We start from the raw sequence: 22795 nt of genomic DNA on the forward strand, positions 1-22795 counted from the left end.
AGATATTTGCAAATGACAGTACAGACAAAAGGTTGATATCCAGGATCTATAAAGAACTCCTTAAACTCAACACACACAAAACAATCATATCAAAAAATGGGCAGAAGGTATGTACAGATACCTCTCCAATGAAGACATACAAATGGCTATCAGACGCATGAAAAAATGTTCATCATCACTAGCCCTCAGGGAGATTCAAATTAAAACCACATTGAGAAACCACCTTACACCAGTTAGAATGGCCAAAATTAGCAAGACAGGAAACAACATGTGTTGGAGGGGATGTGGCGAAAGGGGAACCCTCTTACACTGTTGGTGGGAATGCAAGTTGGTGCAGCCACTTTGGAGAACAGTGTGGAGATTCCTCAAGAAATTAAAAATAGACCTTCTCTATGACTCTGCAATTGCACTACTGGGTATTTACCCCAAACATACAGATGTAGTGAAAAAAAGGGCCATCTGTACCCCAATGTTTATAGCAGCAATGGCCACGGTCGCCAAACTGTGGAAAGAACCAAGATGCCCTTCAACGGATGAATGGATAAGGAAGATGTGGTCCAATACACTATGGAGTATTATGCCTCCATGAGAAAGGATGAATACCCAACTTTTGTAGCAACATGGATGGGACTGGAAGAGATTATGCTGATTGAAATAAGTCAAGCAGAGAGAGTCAATTATCATATGGTTTCACTTATTTGTGGAGCATAACAAATATCATGGAGGACAAGGGGTATTAGAGAGGAGAAGGGAGTTGGGGTAAATTGGAAGGGGAGGTGAATCACGAGAGACTATGGACTCTGAAAAACAATCTGAGGGGTTTGAAGTGGCAGGGGGGTGGGAGGTTGGGGTACCAGGTGGTGGGTATTATAGAGGGCACGGATTGCATGGAGCACTGGGTATGGTGCAAAAACAATGAATACTGTTACACTGAATAGAAATTAAAAGAAAAAGGAGTTAATAAAATAAGAAATTGGTTGAAAAAGGAAAGAGAAAAAATTGAAATGGAAAGACTAAAGAATAGGGGGGGAAAAGCCATGAGTTCTATATAGTGTTTCCCCCTAGTGCTGGAGTTGTGCAGTTCTCTATGATGGGTAAACTTGGTCTTAGTTGGATGTTCTTGTTGATCACCTTGGGTAGGCGATCTGTTGCACTGATTCTCAGGCGTCTTTACCTTAGGCAGAATTGCAGCACCCTTGCCAGGGGCAAAGCTAGATCAGTGGCTCCAGGTTGCTCTGTGTGGCTTTTGTTCCCTGAAGGTTTCCTGTGCAGCTTTAGGATGAGAATGAAAATTGTGGTCTCCCCATCTCCAGCCCTGGAGCCAAATGCTCAGGCCCCACTCCTCAGTGTTTCCTTAAGGAAAAGCATTCAGTCACTTATGTCTCTCTGATCTCCAGTCACACTTGTGCTCACCCGGCCTGTGACAGAATTTCGTCTCAGGCTCACAACACTGTTTCGAGTCTCAAGACCCTGCATACTCCTGAGGCACACTCCTGAGCTACTCCTCTTGGTGGGTAGGGGTGTCTCGCAGGTTCTGCTGCTTGCTGGGCCCCTGCTTGGACAGTAGTCACTAGACCACTATTTGTGGTTTATGGTTTGTGGCAACCCCGAGCTGAGAGCCCACTCCTGGGCTTACTAATTGCAGCTGGCTTCCCTGCTCTGATACCTGGGACCTCTGCCACATTCAGGCATCTCTGGTCTTCCTGTGATCCTGGGGATCCTGGGGATCCTGTTCTACTTAGGATTCTGCCCTGCTTTGCCATCAGAGCACCTCTCAGGCAGGGACATCCCTCACTGGATCAACCTTTTAAAAGTTCTGATTTGGGGCTCTGCTGCTCCCTCTGCCTGCAGTTTATCTTCCTATATATTGCTTCAGAGTACCGTCTCTGCACCTCCTACCTTGCAGAAAGTGGTGGTTTTTCTATTGGTGGAGTTGCAGCTATTTTTTTCTTAGGTCTCTGGTTGAGTTTGCAGGTGTTCAGAATGATTTGATAGCTATCCAGCTGAATTCCTGGGACCATACAAAACTAAGGTCTCCCACTCCACTGTCTTTGACAATGCACACTGTCCTTCCCCCCCCAATTTATTTATTTTCAGAAAAACAGCATTCATTATTTTTTCACCACACCCAGTGCTCCATGCAAGCTGTGCCTTCTATAATACCCACCACCTGGTACCCCAACCTCCCACCCCCCCGCCACTTCAAACCCCTCAGATTGTTTTTCAGAGTCCCTAGTCTCTCATGGTTCACCTCCCCTTCCAATTTACCCAAAAGCACATACCCTCCCCAATGTCCATAACCCTACCCCCCTTCTCCCAACCCCCCTCCCCCCAGCAACCCACAGTTTGTTTCGTGAGATTAAGAGTCACTTATGGTGTGTCTCCCTCCCTATCCCATCTTGTTTCATGGATTCTTCTCCTACCCACTTAAGCCCCCATGTTGCATCACCACTTCCTCATATCAGGGAGATCATATGATAGTTGTCCTTCTCCACTTGACTTATTTTGCTAAGCATGATACGTTCTAGTTCCATCCATGTTGTCGCAAATGGCAAGATTTCGTTTCTTTTGATGGCTGCATAGTATTCCATTGTGTATATATACCACCTCTTCATGATCCATTCATCTGTTGATGGACATCTAGGTTCTTTCCATAGTTTGGCTATTGTGGACATTGCTGCTGTAAACATTCGGGTGCACGTGCCCCTTTGGATCACTACGTTTGTATCTTTAGGGTAAATTCCCAGTAGTGCAATTGCTGGGTATTAGGGCAGTTCTATTTTCAACATTTTGAGGAACCTCCATGCTGTTTTCCAGAGTGGTTGCACCAGCTTGCATTCCCACCAACAGTGTAGGAGGGTTCCCCTTTCTCCGCATCCTCGCCAGCATCTGTCATTTCCTGACTTGTTGATTTTAGCCATTCTGACTGGTGTGAGGTGATATCTCATTGTGGTTTTGATTTGTATTTCCCTGATGCCGAGTGATATGGAGCACTTTTTCATGTGTCTGTTGGCCATCTGGATGTCTTCTTTGCAGAAACGTCTGTTCATGTCCTCTGCCCATTTCTTGATTGGATTATTTGTTCTTTGGGTGTTGAGTTTGTTAAGTTCTTTATAGATTTTGGTCACTAGTCCTTTATCTGATATGTCGTTTGCAAGTATCTTCTCCCATTCTGTCAGTTGTCTTTTGATTTTGTTAACTGTTTCCTTTACTGTGCAAAAGCTTTTGATCTTGATGAAATCCCAAAAGTTCATTTTTGCCTTTGCTTCCCTTGCCTTTGGTGATGTTCCTAGGAAGATGTTGCTGCGGCTGAGGTCGAAGAGGTTGCTGCCTGTATTCTCCTCAAGGATTTTGATGGATTCCTTTCTCACATTGAGGTCCTTAATCCATTTTGAGTCTATTTTGTGTGTGGTGTAAAGAAATGGTCCAATTTCATTTTTCTGCACGTGGCTGTCCAATTTTCCCAACACCATTTATTAAAGAGGCTGTCTTTTTTCCATTGAACATTCTTTACTGCTTTGTCAAAGATTAGTTGACCATAGAGTTGAGGGTCTATTTCTGGGCTCTCTATTCTGTTCCATTGGTCTATGTGTCTGTTTTTGTGCCAGTACCATGCTGTCTTGATGATGACAGCTTTGTAATAAAGCTTGAAGTCCGGAATTGTGATGCCACCAACTTTGGCTTTCTTTTTCAATATCCCTTTGGCTATTCGAGGTCTTTTCTGGTTCCATATAAATTTTAGAATTATTTGTTCCATTTCTTTGAAAAAAATGGATGGTACTTTGATAGGAATTGCATTAAATGTGTAGATTGCTTTAGGTAGCATAGACATTTTCACAATATTTATTCTTCCAATCCAGGAGCATGGACCATTTTTCCATTTCCTTGTGTCTTCCTCAATTTCTTTCATGAGTACTTTATAGTTTTCTGAGTATAGATTCTTAGCCTCTTTGGTTAGGTTTATTCCTAGGTATCTTATGGTTTGGGGTGCAATTGTAAATGGGATTGACTCCTTAATTTCTCTTTCTTCTGTCTTGTTGTTGGTGTAGAGAAATGCAACTGATTTCTGTGCATTGATCTTATATCCTGACACTTTACTGAATTCCTGTACAAGTTCTAGCAGTTTTGGAGTGGAGTCTTTTGGGTTTTCCACATAGAGTATCATATCATCTGCGAAGAGTGATAATTTGACTTCTTCTTTGCCGATTTGGATGCCTTTAATTTCCTTTTGTTGTCTGATTGCTGAGGCTAGGACTTCTAGTACTATGTTGAATAGCAGTGGTGATAATGGACATCCCTGCCGTGTTCCTGACCTTAGTGGAAAAGCTTTCAGTTTTTCTCCATTGAGAATGATATTTGCGGTGGGTTTTTCATAGATGGCTTTGATGATATTGAGGTATGTGCCCTCTATCCCTACACTTTGAAGGGTTTTGATCAGGAAGGGATGCTGTACTTTGTCAAATGCTTTTTCAGCATCTATTGAGAGTATCATATGGTTCTTGTTCTTTCTTTTATTGATGTGTTGTATCACAGTGACTGATTTGCGGATGTTGAACCAACCTTGCAGCCCTGGGATAAATCCCACTTGGTCATGGTGAATAATCCTTTTAATGTACTGTTGAATCCTATTGGCTAGTATTTTGGTGAGAATTTTTGCGTCTGTTTTCATCAAGGATATTGGTCTATAGCTCTCTTTTTTGATGGGATCCTTGTCTGGTTTTGGGATCAAGGTGATGCTGGCCTCATAAAATGAGTTTGGAAGTTTTCCTTCCATTTCTATTTTTTGGAACAGTTTCAGGAGAATAGGAATTAGTTCTTCTTTAAATGTTTGGTAGAATTCCCCCGGGAAGCCGTCTGGCCCTGGGCTTTTGTTTGTTTGGAGATTTTTAATGACTGTTTCAATATCCGTACTGGTTATGGGTCTGTTCAGGCTTTCTATTTCTTCCTGGTTCAATTTTGGTAGTTTATATGTTTCTAGGAATGCATCCATTTCTTCCAGATTGTCAAATTTGTTGGCATAGAGTTGCTCATAGTATGTTCTTATAATAGTTTGTATTTCTTTGGTGTTAGTTGTGATCTCTCCTCTTTCATTCATGATTTTATTTATTTGGGTCCTTTCTCTTTTCTTTTTGATAAGTCTGGCCAGGGGTTTATCAATTTTATTAATTCTTTCAAGGAAGCAGCTCCTAGTTTGGTTGTTTTGTTCTATTGTTTTTTTGGTTTCTATTTCATTGATTTCTGCTCTGATCTTTATGATTTCTCTTCTCCTGCTGGGCTTAGGGTTTCTTTCTTGTTCTTTCTCCAGCTCCTTTAGGTGTAGGGTTAGGTTGTGTACCTGAGACCTTTCTTGTTTCTTGAGAAAAGCTTGTACCGCTATATATTTTCCTCTCAGGACTGCCTTTGTTGTGTCCCACAGATTTTGAACCGTTGTATTTTCATTATCATTTGTTTCCATGATTTTTCTCAATTCTTCTTTAATTTCCCGGTTGACCCATTCATTCTTTAGAAGGATGCTGTTTAGTCTCCATGTATTTGTGTTCTTTCCAAACTTCCTCTCGTGGTTGAGTTCTAGCTTCAGAGCATTGTGGTCTGAAAATATGCAGGGAATGATCCCAATGTTTTGATACCGGTTGAGTCCTGATTTAGGACCGACGATGTGATCTATTCTGGAGAATGTTCCATATGCACTAGAGAAGAATGTGTATTCTGTTGCTTTGGGATGAAATGTTCTGAATATATCTGTGATGTCCATCTCATCCAGTGTATCATTTAAGGCCTTTATTTCCCTGTTGATCTTTTGCTTGGATGATCTGTCCATTTCAATGAGGGGAGTGTTAAAGTCCCCTACTATTATTGTATTATTGTTGATGTGTTTCTTTGATTTTGTTATTAATTGGTTTATATAGTTGGCTGCTCCCACGTTGGGGGCATAGATATTTAAAATTGTTAGATCTTCTTGTTGGACAGACCCTTTGAGTATTATATAGTGTCCTTCCTCATCTCTTATTATAGTCTTTGGCTTAAAATCTAATTGATCTGATATAAGGATTGCCACTCCTGCTTTTTTCTGATGTCCATTAGCATGGTAAATTCTTTTCCACCCCCTCACTTTAAGTCTGGAGGTGTCTTCGGGTTTAAAATGAGTTTCTTGGAGGCAACATATAGATGGGTTTTGTTTTTTTATCCATTCTGATACCCTGTGTCTTTTGATTGGGGCATTTAGCCCATTAACATTCAGGGTAACTATTGAGAGATGTGATTTTAGTGCCATTGTATTGCCTATAAGGTAACTGTTCTGTATATTGTCTCTGTTCCTTTCTGATCTACCTCTTGTAGGCTCTCTCTTTGCTTAGAGGACCCCTTTCAGTATTTCCTGTAGAGCTGGTTTGGTGTTTGCAAATTCTTTCAGTTTTTGTTTGTCCTGGAAGCTTTTAATCTCTCATTCTATTTTCAATGATAGCCTAGCTGGATATAGTATTCTTGGCTGCATGTTTTTCTCATTTAGTGCTCTGAAAATATCATGCCAGCTCTTTCTGGCCTGCCAGGTCTCTGTGGATAAGTCAGCTGCCAATCTAATACTTTTACCATTGTATGTTACAGACTTCTTTTCCCGGGCTGCTTGCAGGATTTTCTCTTTGTCACTAAGGCTTGTAAATTTTACTATTAGGTGATGGGGTGTGGGCCTATTCTTATTGATTTTGAGGGGCGTTCTCTGAACCTCCTGAATTTTGATGCTCGTTCCCTTTGCCATATTGGGGAAATTCTCCCTAATAATTCTCTCCAGTATACCTTCTGCTCCCCTCTCTCTTTCTTCTTCTTCTGGAATCCCAATTATTCTAATGTTGTTTCATCTTATGGTGTCACTTATCTCTCGAATTCTCCCCTCGTGGTCCAGTAGCTGTTTGTCCCTCTTTTGCTCAGCTTCTTTATTCTCTGTCATTTGGTCTTCTATATCACTTATTCTTTCTTCTGCCTCATTTATCCTCGCAGTGAGAGCCTCCATTTTTTATTGCACCTCATTAATAGCTTTTTTGTTTTCAACTTGGTTAGATTTTAGTTCTTTTATTTCTCCAGAAAGGGCTTTTATATCTCTGGAAAGGGTTTCTCTAATATCTTCCATGCTTTTTTCAATCCCGGCTAGAACCTTGAGAATTGTCATTTTGAACTCTCGATCTGACATATTACCAATGTCTGTATTGATTAGGTCCCTAGCCTTCGGTACTGCCTCTTGTTCTTTTTTTTTGTGGTGAATTTTTCCGCCTTGTCATTTTGTCCAGGTAAGAGTATATTAAGGAGCAAGTAAAATACTAAAAGGGTGGCAACAATCCCAGGAAAATATGCTTTAACCAAATCAGAAGAGATCCCAAATCATGAGGGGGATTTCTCCCCCCTCACGATTGGGTGAGGGATCTCCTCTGATTGGGATCTCCTCTGATTGGGATCTCCCAATCTCTTCTGATTGGGATCTCTTCTGATTTGGGGATAAAAAGAGGTTCAAATAGAAAGAAAGAAAAAAAAGAAAAAAAAAAGAATTAAAAAAAAAGAGATTGAATTAAAAATTCAACCAAGAATTTAAAAAAGAATTAAAAAAAAAGATTGAAGATATTGGGATCTCTTCTGATTTGGGGATAAAAAGAGGTTCAAAAATAAAGAAAGAAAAAAAAAGAAATGAAAAAAGAAAACAAATAAAGAAAAGTATAATAAAGAAAAAAATTTATATATATTAGATAAACTAGTTAAAAAACGTTAAAAAAGAAAAGGGTAAAAGTTAAAAAAAATTTTAGCAGAAGAAGAGAAAAAAAATGAAAAAGAAAAAAATTAAATTAACTGCAAGACTAAAAAATCACAGGGAGAAAGCCATGAGTTCCGTGGTTTGTTTTCTCCTCTGGAATTCTGATGCTCTCTCCTTGGTATTGAAACTGCACTCCTTGGTAGGTGAACTTGGTCTTGCCTGGATTTCTTGTTGATCTTCTGGGGGAGGGGCCTGTTGTAGTGATTCTCAAGTGTCTTTGCCCCAGGTGGAATTGCACCGCCCTTACCAGGGGCCGGGCTGAGTGATCCGCTCGGCTTTGCTTTCAGGAGCTTTTGTTCCCTGAGCGCTTTCCGTAGAGTTCCGGAGGACGAGAATACAAATGGCGGCCTCCTGGTCTCCGGCCCGGAGGAGCCGAGAGCCCGGGGCCTTGCTCCCCAGTGCGCCCTCAGCGAACAGCTCCTAGTAACTCGCGTCTGCCTAACCTCCGGCCGCACTCCGAGCTCACCAAGCCTGCGACCGGTTCAAGGCAACACCGAGCTGTGAGCTTACTGTCGGCTCTGTCTCTGCAGCCGGCTTTCCCGTTCCAATATCCGCAAGCTCTGCAACACTCAGACACCCCGATCCTTCTGTGACCCTGTGGGACCTGAGGTCACGCCAACCCCGCGTGGGCTTCGCCCCGGTTTAGCCTCCGGAGCGATGTCCCTCAGCGGAACAGACTTTTAAAAGTCCTGATTTTGTGCTCCGTTGCTCCGCTGCTTGCCGGGAGCCGGCCCCTCCCCCCGGGGTCTATCTTCTCGTCGCTTTGGATTCACTTCTCTGCCAGTCCTACCTTTCAGAAAGTGGTTGTTTTTCTGTTTATAGAATGCTGTTCTTCTTCTCTTCGATCTGCCGATGGATTTGCAGGTGTTTGCAATCTTTAGATAAGCTCTCTAGCTGATCTCCTGCTAGCTGAAGTAGTCTCAGCCTGCTACTTCTCCGCCATCTTGACTCCTCCCCACACTGTCCTTTTTTAATGCTTTTTGCCTTGATTAATCTTTCTTTGAAAGTAATATGGTCACTTCTGCTTTTTCCTTTACATGATAACTTTTGATCATCCTTTTGATTTTAATATTTGTATGTAATTTTATTTTATGTCTCCCCGGGGCGCCTGGGTGGCTCAGTGGTTTAAAATGAGTTTCTTTTTTTTTTTTTTTTTTTTTAAGATTTTATTTATTTATTTGACAGAGAGAAATCACAAGTAGATGGAGAGGCAGGCAGAGAGAGAGAGGGAAGCAGGCTCCCCGCTGAGCAGAGAGCCCGATGTGGGACTCGATCCCAGGACCCTGAGATCATGACCTGAGCTAAAGGGAGCGGCTTAACCCACTGAGCCACCCAGGTGCCCCGGCTCAGTGGTTTAAGCCTCTGCCTTCAGCTCAGGTCATGATCTCAGGGTCCTGGGATCAAGCCCCTCGTCCGGCTCTCTGCTCGGCAGGGAGCCTGCTTTCCCCTCTCTCTCTGCCTGCCTCTCTGCCTACTTGTGATCTCTCTCTGTCTATCAAATAAATAAATAAAAAATGTATAAAAAATCATTTTAAATGTCTCCCCTATAAGGCATATGTAATTAGATATTTAATTTCAGAATATTTGTCTTAAACAGGGGAATATAAGGTATGGTTTTGTAATGGATATATATTTTTTTCTATCATTTTGTTTTATGCTTTCTGGCTAATTAAAAAAATTGTCTTGCAATACAGATTATATTTTCTATGCCTGTTTCTCCACTTACTTGAAAGTCCTTTATCTCATTTTATATTTTACTGGAATTTAGTTCCAAACTTTAAAACATTGTTTAGCTTATATTTTTAATATTTAAGACAAAAAATGAAATGAGTTTCGTTAGGTCTTTCCTATATGTGGAAAGGGTTGATCTTGTTTATCCTTTCTCCTGGGGATGGCCCATCTTCCAGGCTTTGTTTATACAATCTGCAATTTCAGTTTTAGGATTCAGTAGTTATACCTGTTACTTCTTAAATCATTTATCTCTTATTTCAAGTAAGCTTTTTTGATATTTATATCTATTTTGTTAGCATGTTTTAATTAACATATTTATTTAGGCTTAATCCTAGGTTTAAATAGTCTTACTGTTCAGCACTAGTCCTTTTATACTTTGATTTTCCCATACTTGAATTTCAACATTATGACTTTTATGGTTTTTAAATATACATGTTTTTAAAGTAGTTTCCATGTCCAGCATGAAGCCCAATGCAGGTCTTGAACTCACAGCCTTGAGATCAAAACTTGGGCTGAGATCAAGAGTCAGATGCTTAACTGACTGAGCCACCCAGGTGCCCTTAAAAAAAATTTTTTTTAATGGCACGTGAAGACTGATATCTCAGCATATCTTTAATTTGTTTTCATTAAGCATGGAGTGGGAGGAAAGAGGGGTTGATTGTCTTTTCTCTTTCTCTGTTGCATTCCTCTCTTTTTAGTTTGCTGGCTAGTCTTGGAACTTCTGGTCTTAGAGGGCTTGGTTTGTGGGGAGCATTGGTGAGAGAGGTCTTACTTGATCAGATACTGATGGAATAAAACTTCGTGCTCCGTAACTCTGGCAAGTGTTTCTAGCTTAGGCTTTGTCTCCAGGGCAATTTTGTGGTTTCTCTGGGGATCTCCCATCCTTGAGATCTTCTTCAGGTAGAACTCCAGTAGAGTCATTTCTAGCCTGAGTATTCATTTGCAATTCCTCCCCCCAGCTCCTAGGATGATTTCCACCCCCAGCTTCCTGCTTCTGCCATTCTTTGGCTTCTCACAGATGCACCCAAAAGGTCAAAGTCCAGTATGACCCCAGACCAACAGTCTGTCCCCTTCAGCTCATATGTGGTAGCCCCCATATGTTTATCCCTGCCATAAACAAGGACTAGACAGATCCCAGAAGAGACACCAGTATTCTGGGTCTGGCCCCCTTGCTTTCTCCTGTATGAATCCAGCATTAATCCTTGCCATCTCACATGTAAAAGATACATTTAAGGCTGGCCTCCAGGAAACTTCTGTCCTGACACCCAAGACAAATGTAGCATTGTCTACCTTTCCTCTTCATGGGGTTGGGTGGGGTTGGGGATTGAGGGAGTGACTCAGCACAGAAAAGCACTCTTCTCTACAAATAAATCTTTCTCTTACCCCTCTCAACCCTTTTCTATTCTTGCAGTGGTTGAAGGGGTTCTAGACCAGTTCCAGACGATTTACTTTGTAAATGTGCCTATAGTATCGGTGCCACATTCATTTTGAAATCTGGTATCTTTCTCATTGGAACCTCAGTTGAGACTGAGTTAAAAAGAATTCTGTTCTTTACATTTCGTTTCATACAGATAACAACTTCTAGTCCAATATCCAGTGTTCTGCATACTGAATGTGACTCCTATCATTAAGGGTCATTCTTAACAATGCAAAACACCAAATCCCATGATAACCAGCATCTCCTGCTTTGAGGACTTTTCCTCATAAAGCCTGATCCCAAGATGCAATTTCCTGGTTTCTATGGCAATCCCCATTATAGAGGCTGTTTGCTCATAGCGCTCTCATTTGAGGGTGCGTTTCTAGCCTGATTGGTAACTTTCAGCTTTAATTATCTTCTTGTCACCTGGGGACTCAGGGCCTTAACTAGACAGATGAGCCACCACCCTTCAGTTGCGTGGGTACTGAGTTACCGAGACATTTTCCTTCATCCTGCCTTTGCCCTCTTCAAAACCACATGGCAGGAAGTGGGCAGAGTGACCAGAGGAGGTAGGTGGGGCATGCCAGACACTGCTAAGTGCTTTACTTTGGCTATCTCATTTAATCCTCACTTAATACTTGGGGTCCCACTATTTGTATTTTACAAAGGGGGGAAAAGGCTTAGGAGTTAAACAGTGTGTTTAAAATCACACAAGTGCTGGACATAGACTCAAAAGGACAGTTCCTTCTGACACCAAAATGAATGTACCCTTCAATCCTGGCTACATACTAGAGTCCACCAGAGAGTTTTAAAAATACCAGTTTTCTGGTCCCTTTTTGGGAACAATTAAATTAGAACCCACAAGAGATGAAGCTTGGGCATCAGTATGTGTTTAAAACTCTCCAATGATTCAGGCGCTTGGGTGGCTCAGATGATAATTGTCTGCTTTTAGCTCAGGCCATGATGCCAGGGTCCTGGGATGGAGCCCCACATCAGGCTCTCTACTCAGTGGGGAACCTGCTTCTCTAACTCCTACTCCCCCTGCTTGTGTTCTCACTTTCTCTCTGTCAAATAAATAAATAAAATAAAAAGCAAAAACAACAACTGTCCACTGATTCTAATGTGCAGCCAGGTTTCAGGCCACTGCTGGACATCCTGTCTCCAAACTATTAGCCATGTATGTGATCACTTCATTCATATTATTTCCCCTTCGTATTTTTTTTCCTTTTCAAAAGTCAGAGAGTGCGTGGTTGCCCGTCTATATCAGAGCTGGCTTTCCTAATCAGATTCCAAGGGCTGCATTCATGGCCATGTTTACTCTGGAAGTGGATCAGTTCATCCTGACCTCCCTGACTCCATCCGTTCTGGACTGTGAAGAGGACGAGACCCCTAAGCCCTTGCTGGTGTTTAACATCACCAAAGCTCCGCTGGACGGCTATGTGACGCATCTGTGGGATCACACCAGACCAGTTGCCTCGTTCACCTGGAAGGATCTAAGTGACCTGCAGATAGCCTATCAGCCGCCAAACAGCAGCCATTCTGTGCGGAGACATTATGAGGTAAGAAGAAAGGGAGATGAAGCGTCTAACCTGTCTGGTATCCACAGTCAGTGAAGATGCAGGTACTTCTCGTCACCTTCAGGTTAGTTTGTACCCTCAGTGCCTCAGAAGAGAATCAGTCACTGTAAATCTGGAGGCAGACTCAAATGCTTACAGGAGCTGGGCATGTGATGCCAGTGAGGAGACTAAGCAGGGGGAGGGGATGGGAGAGGGAGACTGAGGGGAGGCAGCTGTCCCCACGCCAGTGATTGCTGCCTTGTGTGAATACAGACAAATCAGGCCACACCCAGGGTAGCCTTAGATCTTGTTCTTCAGAGTAGTTGGAGATCTGTAAGTTTTTCTTTTATTTTGTAAAAATGTTTCAATTTTTAAATACAGGATACATATTTAAAATTCTGAAACATATTGTGGCACCTACAAAATATTTCTGAGGGCCACTTTTGGTCCAGAGGTCACTGGTTTGAGAACTCCGGTGTCCTTGATGGAGTTAAAGATGACTTTGTCTACAATCCTTTCATTAACAAATTCTTTTTATTATAGAGATTTATTTATTCATTTGAGAGAAAGAGAGAGAATAAGCACAAGCGGGAGGGTCAGGGGGAGGGAGAAAGAATCTCAAGTAGGCCTCATGCTGAGTGTGGAGCCCCACATGGGGCTTGATCCCGTGACCCTGAGATTATCACTTGAGCTGAAACCAAGAGTCGGACTCTCAGGCCACTGTGCCACCCAGGCACCCCTCATTAATAAATTCTATTATTCCTTCTTTGTAGAAGCGTTTTACTGGGATCCTTACTTTATTTATTTATTTATTTGACACAGAGAGAGAGAGACAGTGAGAGAGGGGACATAAGCAGGGGGAGTGGGAGCGGGAGAAGCAGGCTTTCCGCTGAGGAGGGAGCCTGATGCAGGGGCTCAATCCCAGGACCCTGGGATCATGACCTGAGCCAAAGGCAGATGCTTAACTACTGAGCCACCCAGATGCCCTGAGATCCTTAATTTTAATGAATAACCCGACTCAGGATAGGAGATTCCATAATCTCAGTAGATGACTAATTTCTCTATCAAACACTTTCCTGTCAGAAAAGTCTCCTTCCTGTCTAATCTCAATACCTTCTGCTGCTCTTCTAGCCTCTTCCCTCTAATTTTGTTTTGGATGGGAGTTGAGAACAGCTGGTGACAGTCTTGCACATAATAACCCTCCACAAACTTGCAGACCTACCAGCAAGTTGATTCAAACAGGATGGAACGTTTACATGAGCAGATTGACACAGACCTGACTTCAGGTTTATTAAGGAAAATGAGTGTGCCTGCCGTTCCAAATTGCCCTCTATCTAATTTAGGCTTTCTCAGCATTTAGCCTCCAGGGAAGACAAAAGACTTGACTGTAAGTGCCATGTTTTTGCCCTTTGCTTTGCTTTTCTCCACTTCATCATAGTAAGTGGCAGACATTTTTTTCTTTTTTCCTTTTGCCTCCCATTCCTTTTGTATTACCGGCTCATTACTCATTAGCTGTCCAGTTTTACCTTGAACTCCTAAATAAAGCACAGCTCCTCTGGTTGCCTTCTGTGTCTTTTCTGGCATGGTATAATGTGATCCTAAAGCAGAACCTGGTCAAATGTGTGATTTTGTCATTGCTGTTAGAAGGTGACTCTCAGTTTTCTCAGTGATTAGGTGCTTTGCAGATTCTGTGGGCTGGAAGTCCTGGGCTCCTTCAGTCACCTAAGGTAGGACTCCCGAGGCCAGCGCAATGACCCATGCTCCTGAAGCTAGCCAAGCATTTCTTGGACTATAATGTCAAGGCGGTCCATTCTTTCAGCCATGCAAATTCAAACTCGTTTTACCAGGTACCCTGTTGGTTTGAGAACAGTGTTTTTTAGCGAGCACGTGACATACAATTTCAGATGGCTCAACCTAACAGATACTGACATTCTACCTCCAAAAGATAACCCCGCCTGGGTGTGGTTCCATTTTTAGTCTGTTACTTTGGCCCCCTTGAACCTGTTTCTTTGGTGGGGTAGTACCTGCTGATATGCTGCCATTTAAGAATTTATCCTCTCTGGTGGACCAAATGGCGATTCAGTGTCAAATGGACATTCTTCAAAAGTAGGCATGTGCCTTGCATTTCTGTCTTATATGCCAACCTTCCTTGTCAACATCTGGTAAAATATGTGCATAATACAATAAGAAGGTTCAAAACTTAGTGGGATAAAATCTTAAAAAAAAAAAAAACAAACTTAATAGGGCACTGGGTGGCTCAGTTGGTTAGGAAAGAGTCTACCTTAGGCTCAGGTCATGATCCCAAGGTCCTGGGATGGAGCCCTGTATCGGGAAATCTCTGCTCAGTAGGGGGTCTGGTTTTCCCTCTCACTCCCTCTGTCCCTCTGTCTCTCAAATAAAGAAATAAAATCTTTTTTAAAAAAGATTTTATTAAAATTTATTTTATTATAAATTTTTAATAAAATCTTTTAATAAAATTTTTATTTTATTATAAATTTTATTAAAATTATTAAAAATTTAAAAAGACTTTATAAAATATTTTTTTTTTAAGATTTTATTTCTTTATTTGACACAGAGAGATCGCAAGTAGGCAGAGAGAGAGGAAGGGAAGCAGGCTATCTGCTGAGCAGAGAGCCCGATATGAGGCTCAATCCCAGGACCCTGAGATCATGACCTGAGCTGAAGGCAGAGGCTTAACCCACTGAGCCATCCAGGCACCCCAAGAAATAAAATCTTTATGAAAAACCTTCTCATATAGCCCCATTTATTAGCTATGGATTTCATGGAAGCGAATAAAATCTGGGTATTTAAAAATATGTTTGGAAAGATAGATGCCTCTAGAGCAGGGTCTCTTAAAAGCAGCATTTCGCACTGGCTGATTCTTTATTATGCAGGCTGTCTTGTGCGTGGTAGCTTGTAGGAGCATCCCTGGCCTCTGTCTACTATTTAGTGGCCGGTAGGACCACCCACCATGCTTACCTATTTGTGAGATCAAAAATGTCTTTAGACATTTCCAAGTGTCCCCTGGGGGAATAAAGCCTCCCGCAGTTAAGATTTACTGCTCTGGTCCTTGTACCTTTGGGAGAGGCTCTAGTGGCCCGAGGCTGGTCTTTTGAGCAAATACAGGGGCCCTTTTTCACCGTATTCACCTATTTGAGGCTAAAAGCTTCTTTTATGGAGAGGAAAATTTAACAATACTGCTAACTAATGAACAAAATCTAGAGCCTGAAAACGTGAGATCTGGTTGTCGAAAATGACATCAGGTGGGACGCCTGGGTGGTTCAGTCGGTTAAGCATCTGACTCTTGATTTTGGTGCAGGTCATGATCTCCGGGTCCGGAGTCTGAGCCCCATGTCAGGCTCCTCGCTCAGCAGGAAGTATGCTTCTCTCCCTCTGCCCCTCCCCCTGTGTTCGCTCGCACACACACACTCTCTCTCTCTTTCTCTCTCTAAGATAAATAAACCAATCTTTCTTTCTTTTTTTTTTTTTTAATAAACCAATCTTTAAAAAAATGAGTTATGGCTTCAGCAGAAATCTAACCTTTTGCCTCCCACTGTGGAGTCTGCTCCAGGAATAGTGGTATTTTATGCTCTAAACGGTCAATGTGTGATCCATAGGCAACTGTTTGTTTGCAGCTGGAGGTGGAGGTTTATGATTTCTTCTTCGAGAGGAGTGCACCGATTACAGTCCACATCTCCATCAGAACAGCAGATACCAACGCCCCGCGGGTGTCCTGGAACACAGGTGAAGCTCCGTGGAGTGTGTCAAGCCACAGAGCCCTAAAGGGAAGACGGGAAAGTATATGGGTCAGGAAAGAAAGGTCGTTTTCTTCCCATTTCGCACAAGAGGCAGCTGAAACCCAGCCCGGTGAAGGCAATCAGATAGTTTTTGTTTTGTTTTTCCTACTAGCAGGGTGAGAAATTTAAATCCAGGATTCCTGTGTGGGGAAGCCAAGTTTCTCCTCTGGAAGAAATAAGCCAGAAGGGCACCTTTCAAATGAATGAGGCAAAAAGTGACTACTTGGGAGACTGAGCTATAGTCGGGACAGAGAGCAAAAAGGTGTCCAACCGCTGTTCAGAAGGAGGGAAGGAAGCGGTAGACTAATTCATTGTCCTGTTTTTAAGACAGGCAAGGAAGCCACAATGCAGGAATAAAGAGCTTAAAGTGCTTTATTTTAAAAGCAGGTCACTTCTGAGTGGTCTTTAATGCAATGTATATATTTAGATCAAATGTAAATGTGGAATGTAAATGAGGATTTTTCTCCTTTCCCATTGATCTCATTGACAGCATTTAAATATACTTGTAAGTAGTGGCTGTAGGTTCTGTTAAGGGAAAACATCTCTGTCTGATTTAAATCCCCATGTGGTGGCTTAAACTTGTTTCCGTGTGTGTGTGTGTGTGTGTGTGTGTGTGTGTATGCCCTTGCATGTGGGTACACACACACACGTGTTTGCATGTATGTGAGTTTCAGTCATGAGAACATTGGTTGAGCAGTCTTGTGTTTCTCTGTCCTACTCTACCTGTTAGAGGGATAATGAAAGAAAAGAAGGAATTGATAACCCAAAGTTTAGTAATAATCATATATTAAATGAATTATTGCTTCAGATAAAGACTTAATAGTCTGTGTGATCTGTGAAACCCAAGCTTGTTAAGAGTGCTCCAGATCTGGTTTTGACTACTTGGGACATGACAATTTTTTTTAAAAGCAATTTTCAGTTATGATGAACTTAATACATGTTCATCACTGGAAACTTGGCAAGTACATTAAGCAATAAATTGAATGAATGGATGGATAATAATAATGATACTAATAATGAATGGATAGTAATGAATAAATGATTGAAATGGTAATGAATGAACAAAATCATTTATTACTCCACCATGAAGACAGAACCACTCTTAATATTTTGCTGTCTATACTTCTAGTCTTGCTTGTTCTTCTGCTGTGTCCCACGATGCCTTGGATTATGCTGTACCATACACTCATGGTTTCAAAACCCTTATTACCAATCACAGAGATTTTTTTTTTTAATAGGCTCCACACCCAGCATGGAGCCTAGCACGGGTCTTGAACTCACGACCCTGAGGTCAAGAACTGAGCAAAGACCAAGAGTTGGACACTTAACTGACTGGGCCCCTCAGACACCCCTCACAGAGATTCTTTATATGTGTTTGTTCTTCCTCCCTTCTCTCTTTCCTTTCTTCCTCCCTCCCATCTTTCTCTCTCTCTCTCTCCAGACTGAATGGCTTACCCCAGGTTCCCCAGCCAACAGCCCTTGAGGCAGGTCATATACTAACCCTATACCCAAAAAGAATGAGGGGGAATGGACGTTGTGAGGAACAAATAAAAAGTTGACAAGACTAAGTTGGTGAGGAAGTGAAGTTGACTGCTCGCTCATGCTGGGGGCTCCAGGAGGAGATGGAGCCACTGTGTGTAGCAAGAGTCAGAGTTGGACTGGGGAAAGGGTGAATAGTTTCTCTCTTAACTCCTTCCCATCTCCTGTCTCACTATGGTCAGTTTGCCCCGCTGGATGTTAGCTCCTCACATGTCCATGATGAGCTACCTGGCCCCTCTTTGCTGCGGCAACAGAAATTCCCTGGGTCCCCTGGTGTAGATAGAACCTGGCTGTGGTCACAAGAGTGGGTCATGCCACAACCTGGCCCTTGACCAAGAGGACAGCTGAGGTAACCAGCCACATCAGAAGATGAGGCAATGGTGGCAGCCAGGACTTCACAATTGTGGGGACTGTGGGGCTCCCAATGGGGCTGTTGCTTTGAGAAAGCACATGCATGGTCACAGCTGGCAAGAGGGGATGGGAAGAAGCTAACCAGGTTTGAAAGGGAGTGTCCTCAGGTCCACCAGTACACGACTTTTAAATTTTATCAATTTGTTTCCTCAAAAAGCATTGCTCCCTTTTATTTTTTAATTTTAATATTTTTAAAAGATTTTATTTATTTATTTGAAAGACTGAGATCACAAGCAGGCAGACAGGCAGGCAGAGAGAGAGGAAGAAGCAGGCTCCTCCTGAGCAGAGAGCCTGATGCGGGGCTCGATCCCAGGACGCTGAGATCATGACCTGAGCCGAAGGCAGAGGCTTAAGCCACTGAGCCACCCAGGTGCCTGCTTTGCTCCCTTTTTGTATTCTTTGCAATAGGTCAGTTCCTGGATCTCCTGGATAATGGCATTGGCAGTGATGCTCAGCTCCACATTTTCACTGGAGTGTTCCATCCAGGATCTGTATTCTGGCTGCTCTGAGCAGCACTTACCCTCTCCCCACATTTCCTCCAGCATGCTGGATCCAGGGAGAAGATTTTATTTCATTTCCTTTAGTTACAAAAGTCCTTTCTTTGTTAGAGTCCAGAATAAAATTCAGCCATCATTGCAGAGTGTCAGACTCTTCACGTCTAATACCGCTCAATGCTCTGCTAGTGCAGTAGCTCTGTATTTGCGTGGTTACCCACCTTACATTCTCTGTCCTATGGGCTACTCTTGCACTCATAACGTATGGAAAAGCTCTTCTGATTCTTTTGCCTGCTTAAAATTTCTGGATTCATCTTTGAAAAATTCCTCGTGGACATTTTTGAGCTAGAGACCACTGTGAACATAACATCTATTCTTTCCTTTAGTATTTATTTTCTGGACCACAATGTCTCCAATGGATATATAAGGAACAAGTTGTAAGTTTGGGGTTAATAGTATTAAAAGAAGAAATATTATGGGGCACCTGGAGGTTCAGTTGGTTAGCTGTCTGCCTTCATCTCAGGTCAATGGTCCCAGGGCCTGGGGTCGAGCCCTGAGTCAGGCTTGCTGCTGGGTGGGGAACCTGTTTCCCTCTCCCACTCCCCTTGTTTGTGCTCTTTCTCTCTCTCTCTCAAATAAATAAATAAAATAAAATAAATAAAATCTTATTGAAAAGTAGAAATATTAACTAAAATATGAGGTGCCTGGGTGGTACAGTTGGTTAAGCATCTAACTCCTGGCTTCAGCTCAGGTTATGATCTCCGGGTCATGAGATCAAGCCCCACATGAGACTCCACATGAGCATGGAGTCTGCTTGAGATTCCTGCTTCCTCTTCCTCTGCCCCTCCCCTCTGCACACTTGCTCTCTCTCTCTCTCAAATAAATAAATAAATCTTAAAAAAATTTTCTAAAAATAAAAACGAAATTCCAATTTCTTGTAAAGCTTTCATAGATACAATTTTCAGCTAGTTTCGTGACTGAAAATTCATTAATCTTGTCTTAAAGTAGATACGTTGGCATGTCATAGAACTTTCCAGGACACTTGTCTGTTTTCTTTTATAGGTCTGAGTCTTCTAGAGGGCCAGTCTCGGGCCATCACTTGGGAGCAGTTCCAGATTGTCGACAACGATGACATCCATGCTGTCCGGCTGGTCACCGTGGGTGGCCTGCAGCATGGACGGCTTACACTAAGAGGTGAAACACCAGTCTGTTTGACCTAGAAGAGAATCTGAGCAGTATTTTCTCCAAAGGCAGATCATATTTGACAGGATGTACATAGCATCTCTTGGGTCACATTTCTTTCTCTCTTTTTTCCCCAAGTTTTTATTTAAATTCTAGTTGATTAACATATAATGTAATACTAGTTTCAGAAGTAGAGTTTAATGATTCATCACTTACATATAGCACCCAGTGCTCATCACAACAAGTGCCTTCCTTAATACCCATCAGCCATTTAGCCCATCCCCTACCCACCTCCCCTTTGTTAATCCTGTTTGTTCTTTATAGTTAAGAGTCTCTTATTGTTTGCTTCCCTCTCTCCTTTTTTTCCCTCTTCTCCTATGTTCATCTGTTTTGTTTCTTAAATTCCACACATCAGTGAAATCATATACTTGTCTTTCTCTGAATGACTTATATTGCTTAGCATAATACCCTCTAGCTCCATCCATGTCATTGCAAATAGCAAGATCTCATCTTTTTTTGATGGCTGAGTATTATTTTATTATATATGTGTATATACCACATCTTTATCCATTCATCAGTTGATGGACATTTGTGCTCTTTCCACAATTTGGCTATTGTTCATAATGCTGCCGTAAACATTAGGGTGCAAGTATCCTTTCAAATCAGTATTTTTGTATCCACTGGGTAAATACCTAGTAGTGCAATTGCCGGGTTATGGGGTAGTTCTATTTTTAACTTTTTGAGGACCCTCCATGTTGTTTTTCCAATGGGGCTGCCCCAGTTTGCATTCCCACCAGTAGTGTAAGACAGTACCCCTTGCTCTGTATCCTTGCCAACATCTCTTGTTCCCTATGTTGTTAATTTTAACCATTATGACAGGTGTGAGGTGATATCTCACAGGGGTTTTGATTTGCATTTCCCTGGTGATGAGTGATGTTGAGTATCTTTTCATGTCTGTTGGCCATCTGTATGTCTTTGGAGAAAATGTCTGCTCGTGTCTTCTGCCTCTTTCTTATGTGGAGTATTTGCTTCTTGGGTGCCAAGTTTGCTAAGTTCTTTATAGATATTAGACACTAATCCCTTATCTGATATATGATTTGCAAATATTTCTCCCATTCTATAGGTTGCCTTTTCGTTTTGTTGATTATTTCCTTTTCTATGCAGAAGCTTTTTATCTGGATGAAGTCTCAGTAGTTCATTTTTCCTTTTGTTTCCCTTGCCTGTGGTGACATATCTACTAAGAAGTTGCTGTGGCCGAAGTTGAAGAGGTTGCTGCCTCTGTTCTATTCTAGGATTTTGACTATTTACTGTCTCACATTTAGGTATTTCATCCATTTTGAATTCCTTTTGGTGTGTGGTGTAAGGAAGCAATCCAGTTTCATTCTTTCTCATGTTGCTGTCCAGCAATCCTTTGTTGAAGACACTGTCTTTTTTTTCCACTGGACATTCTTTCTTGCTTTGCTGAAGATTAGTTGACCATAGGGTTGAGAGTCTTTTTCTGGCTTCTCTATTCTGTTCTATTGTTCTTTTTGTGCCAGTGCCATTGCTTTGTAATAGAGCTTGTCTGGAATTGTGATGCCTCCAGATTTGCTTTTCCTTTTCAAGATTGCTTTGGCTATTCGGGGTCTTTTGTGATTCCATACAAATTTTAGATTGGTTTGTTCTTGTTCTGTGAAAAATGCTGGTGGTATTTGATAGGGATTGCATTAAATATGTTGATTGCTCTGGGTAGCATAGACATTTTAACAACATTTGTTATTCCAATCCACAAGCATGGAATGCTTTTCCATTTCTTTGTGTTATCTTCAATTTCTTTCATCAGTGTTCTATAGTTTTCAGAATACGGATCTCTTACCTCTTTCATTAGGTTTATTCTTAGGTATCTTATGGTTTTTGTTGCAATTGTAAATGGGATTTATTCCTTGATTTCTCTTTCTGCTACTTCATTATTGTCATATAGAAATGCAACAGATTTCTGTATATTGACTTTGTATCTTGCTACTTTGTTGAATTCATTTATCAGTACTAGCAATTTTTTGGTGGAATCTTTCAGGTTTTCTTCATAGAGTATCATGTCATCTGCAAATGTTTGACTTCTTTCTTGCTGATTTGGAAGCATTTTATTTCCTTTTGTTGTCTGATTGCTGAGGCTAGGACTTCTAGTACTGTATTAAATAACAGTGGTGAGAGTGGACATCTTTGTCCACTCTCAGTTTTTCCTCATTGAGGATGATAATAGCTCTGAGTTTTTCATATATGATCATTATTATGTTGAGGTATGTTGCCTCTATCCCTACTTTGTTGAAGATTTTAATCAAGAATGGATTCCTTATTTTGTCAAATGCTTTTTCTGCATCTATTGAGGGGATCATATGGTTCTTACCCTTTCTTTTATTAATGTGGTATATATCACATTGATTGACCACTTTTGCTGCATCCCAAAAGTTTTGGACTGTCACATTTTCATTTTCATTTGCTTCCATATATTTCTTTATTTCTTCTTCAACTTCCTTGTTACCCATTCATTCTTTAGTGGTATGTTCTTTAGCCTCCATGTATTTGTGGTTTTTCCAAGTTTTTTCTGATGGTTGACTTTAAATTTCATAGCCTTGTCATCGGAAAATATACATGGTATGATCTCAGCCTTTTTGTAATTGTTGAGGGCTGATTTATGACTCAATATGTGGTCTATTCCGGAGAATGTTCCTTGTGCACTTGAAAAGAATGTGTATTCTGTGTACGTAAAAAGAATGTGTCATTCAAAGTCATTATTTTCTTGTTGATTTTCTGCTTAGATGATCTGTCCATTGCTGTAAGTAGGGAGTTAAAAGTCCCCTGCTATTATTGTATTATTATCAATGAGTTTCTTTATGTTT

At 41.5% G+C, this 22795-nt stretch overlaps 1 protein-coding gene across 1 annotated transcript in view; it reads left to right on the forward strand.

Annotated features, from left to right (window-relative positions):
• Window positions 1–22795, forward strand: part of LOC122917593 (FRAS1-related extracellular matrix protein 1-like) — a 65636-nt gene that overhangs the window by 24369 nt on the left and 18472 nt on the right. The window contains exons 5-7 of the mRNA XM_044265638.1: window positions 12176–12499; window positions 16132–16240; window positions 19800–19931. Of these exons, the coding sequence (XP_044121573.1) occupies window positions 12176–12499; window positions 16132–16240; window positions 19800–19931 (565 nt within the window). The remainder of the gene's footprint in view (window positions 1–12175; window positions 12500–16131; window positions 16241–19799; window positions 19932–22795) is intronic.

This window comes from Neovison vison, chromosome 9 (genome assembly GCF_020171115.1).
Source record: "Neovison vison isolate M4711 chromosome 9, ASM_NN_V1, whole genome shotgun sequence".
In the NCBI taxonomy this organism is placed as follows: Eukaryota; Metazoa; Chordata; class Mammalia; order Carnivora; family Mustelidae; genus Neogale; species Neogale vison.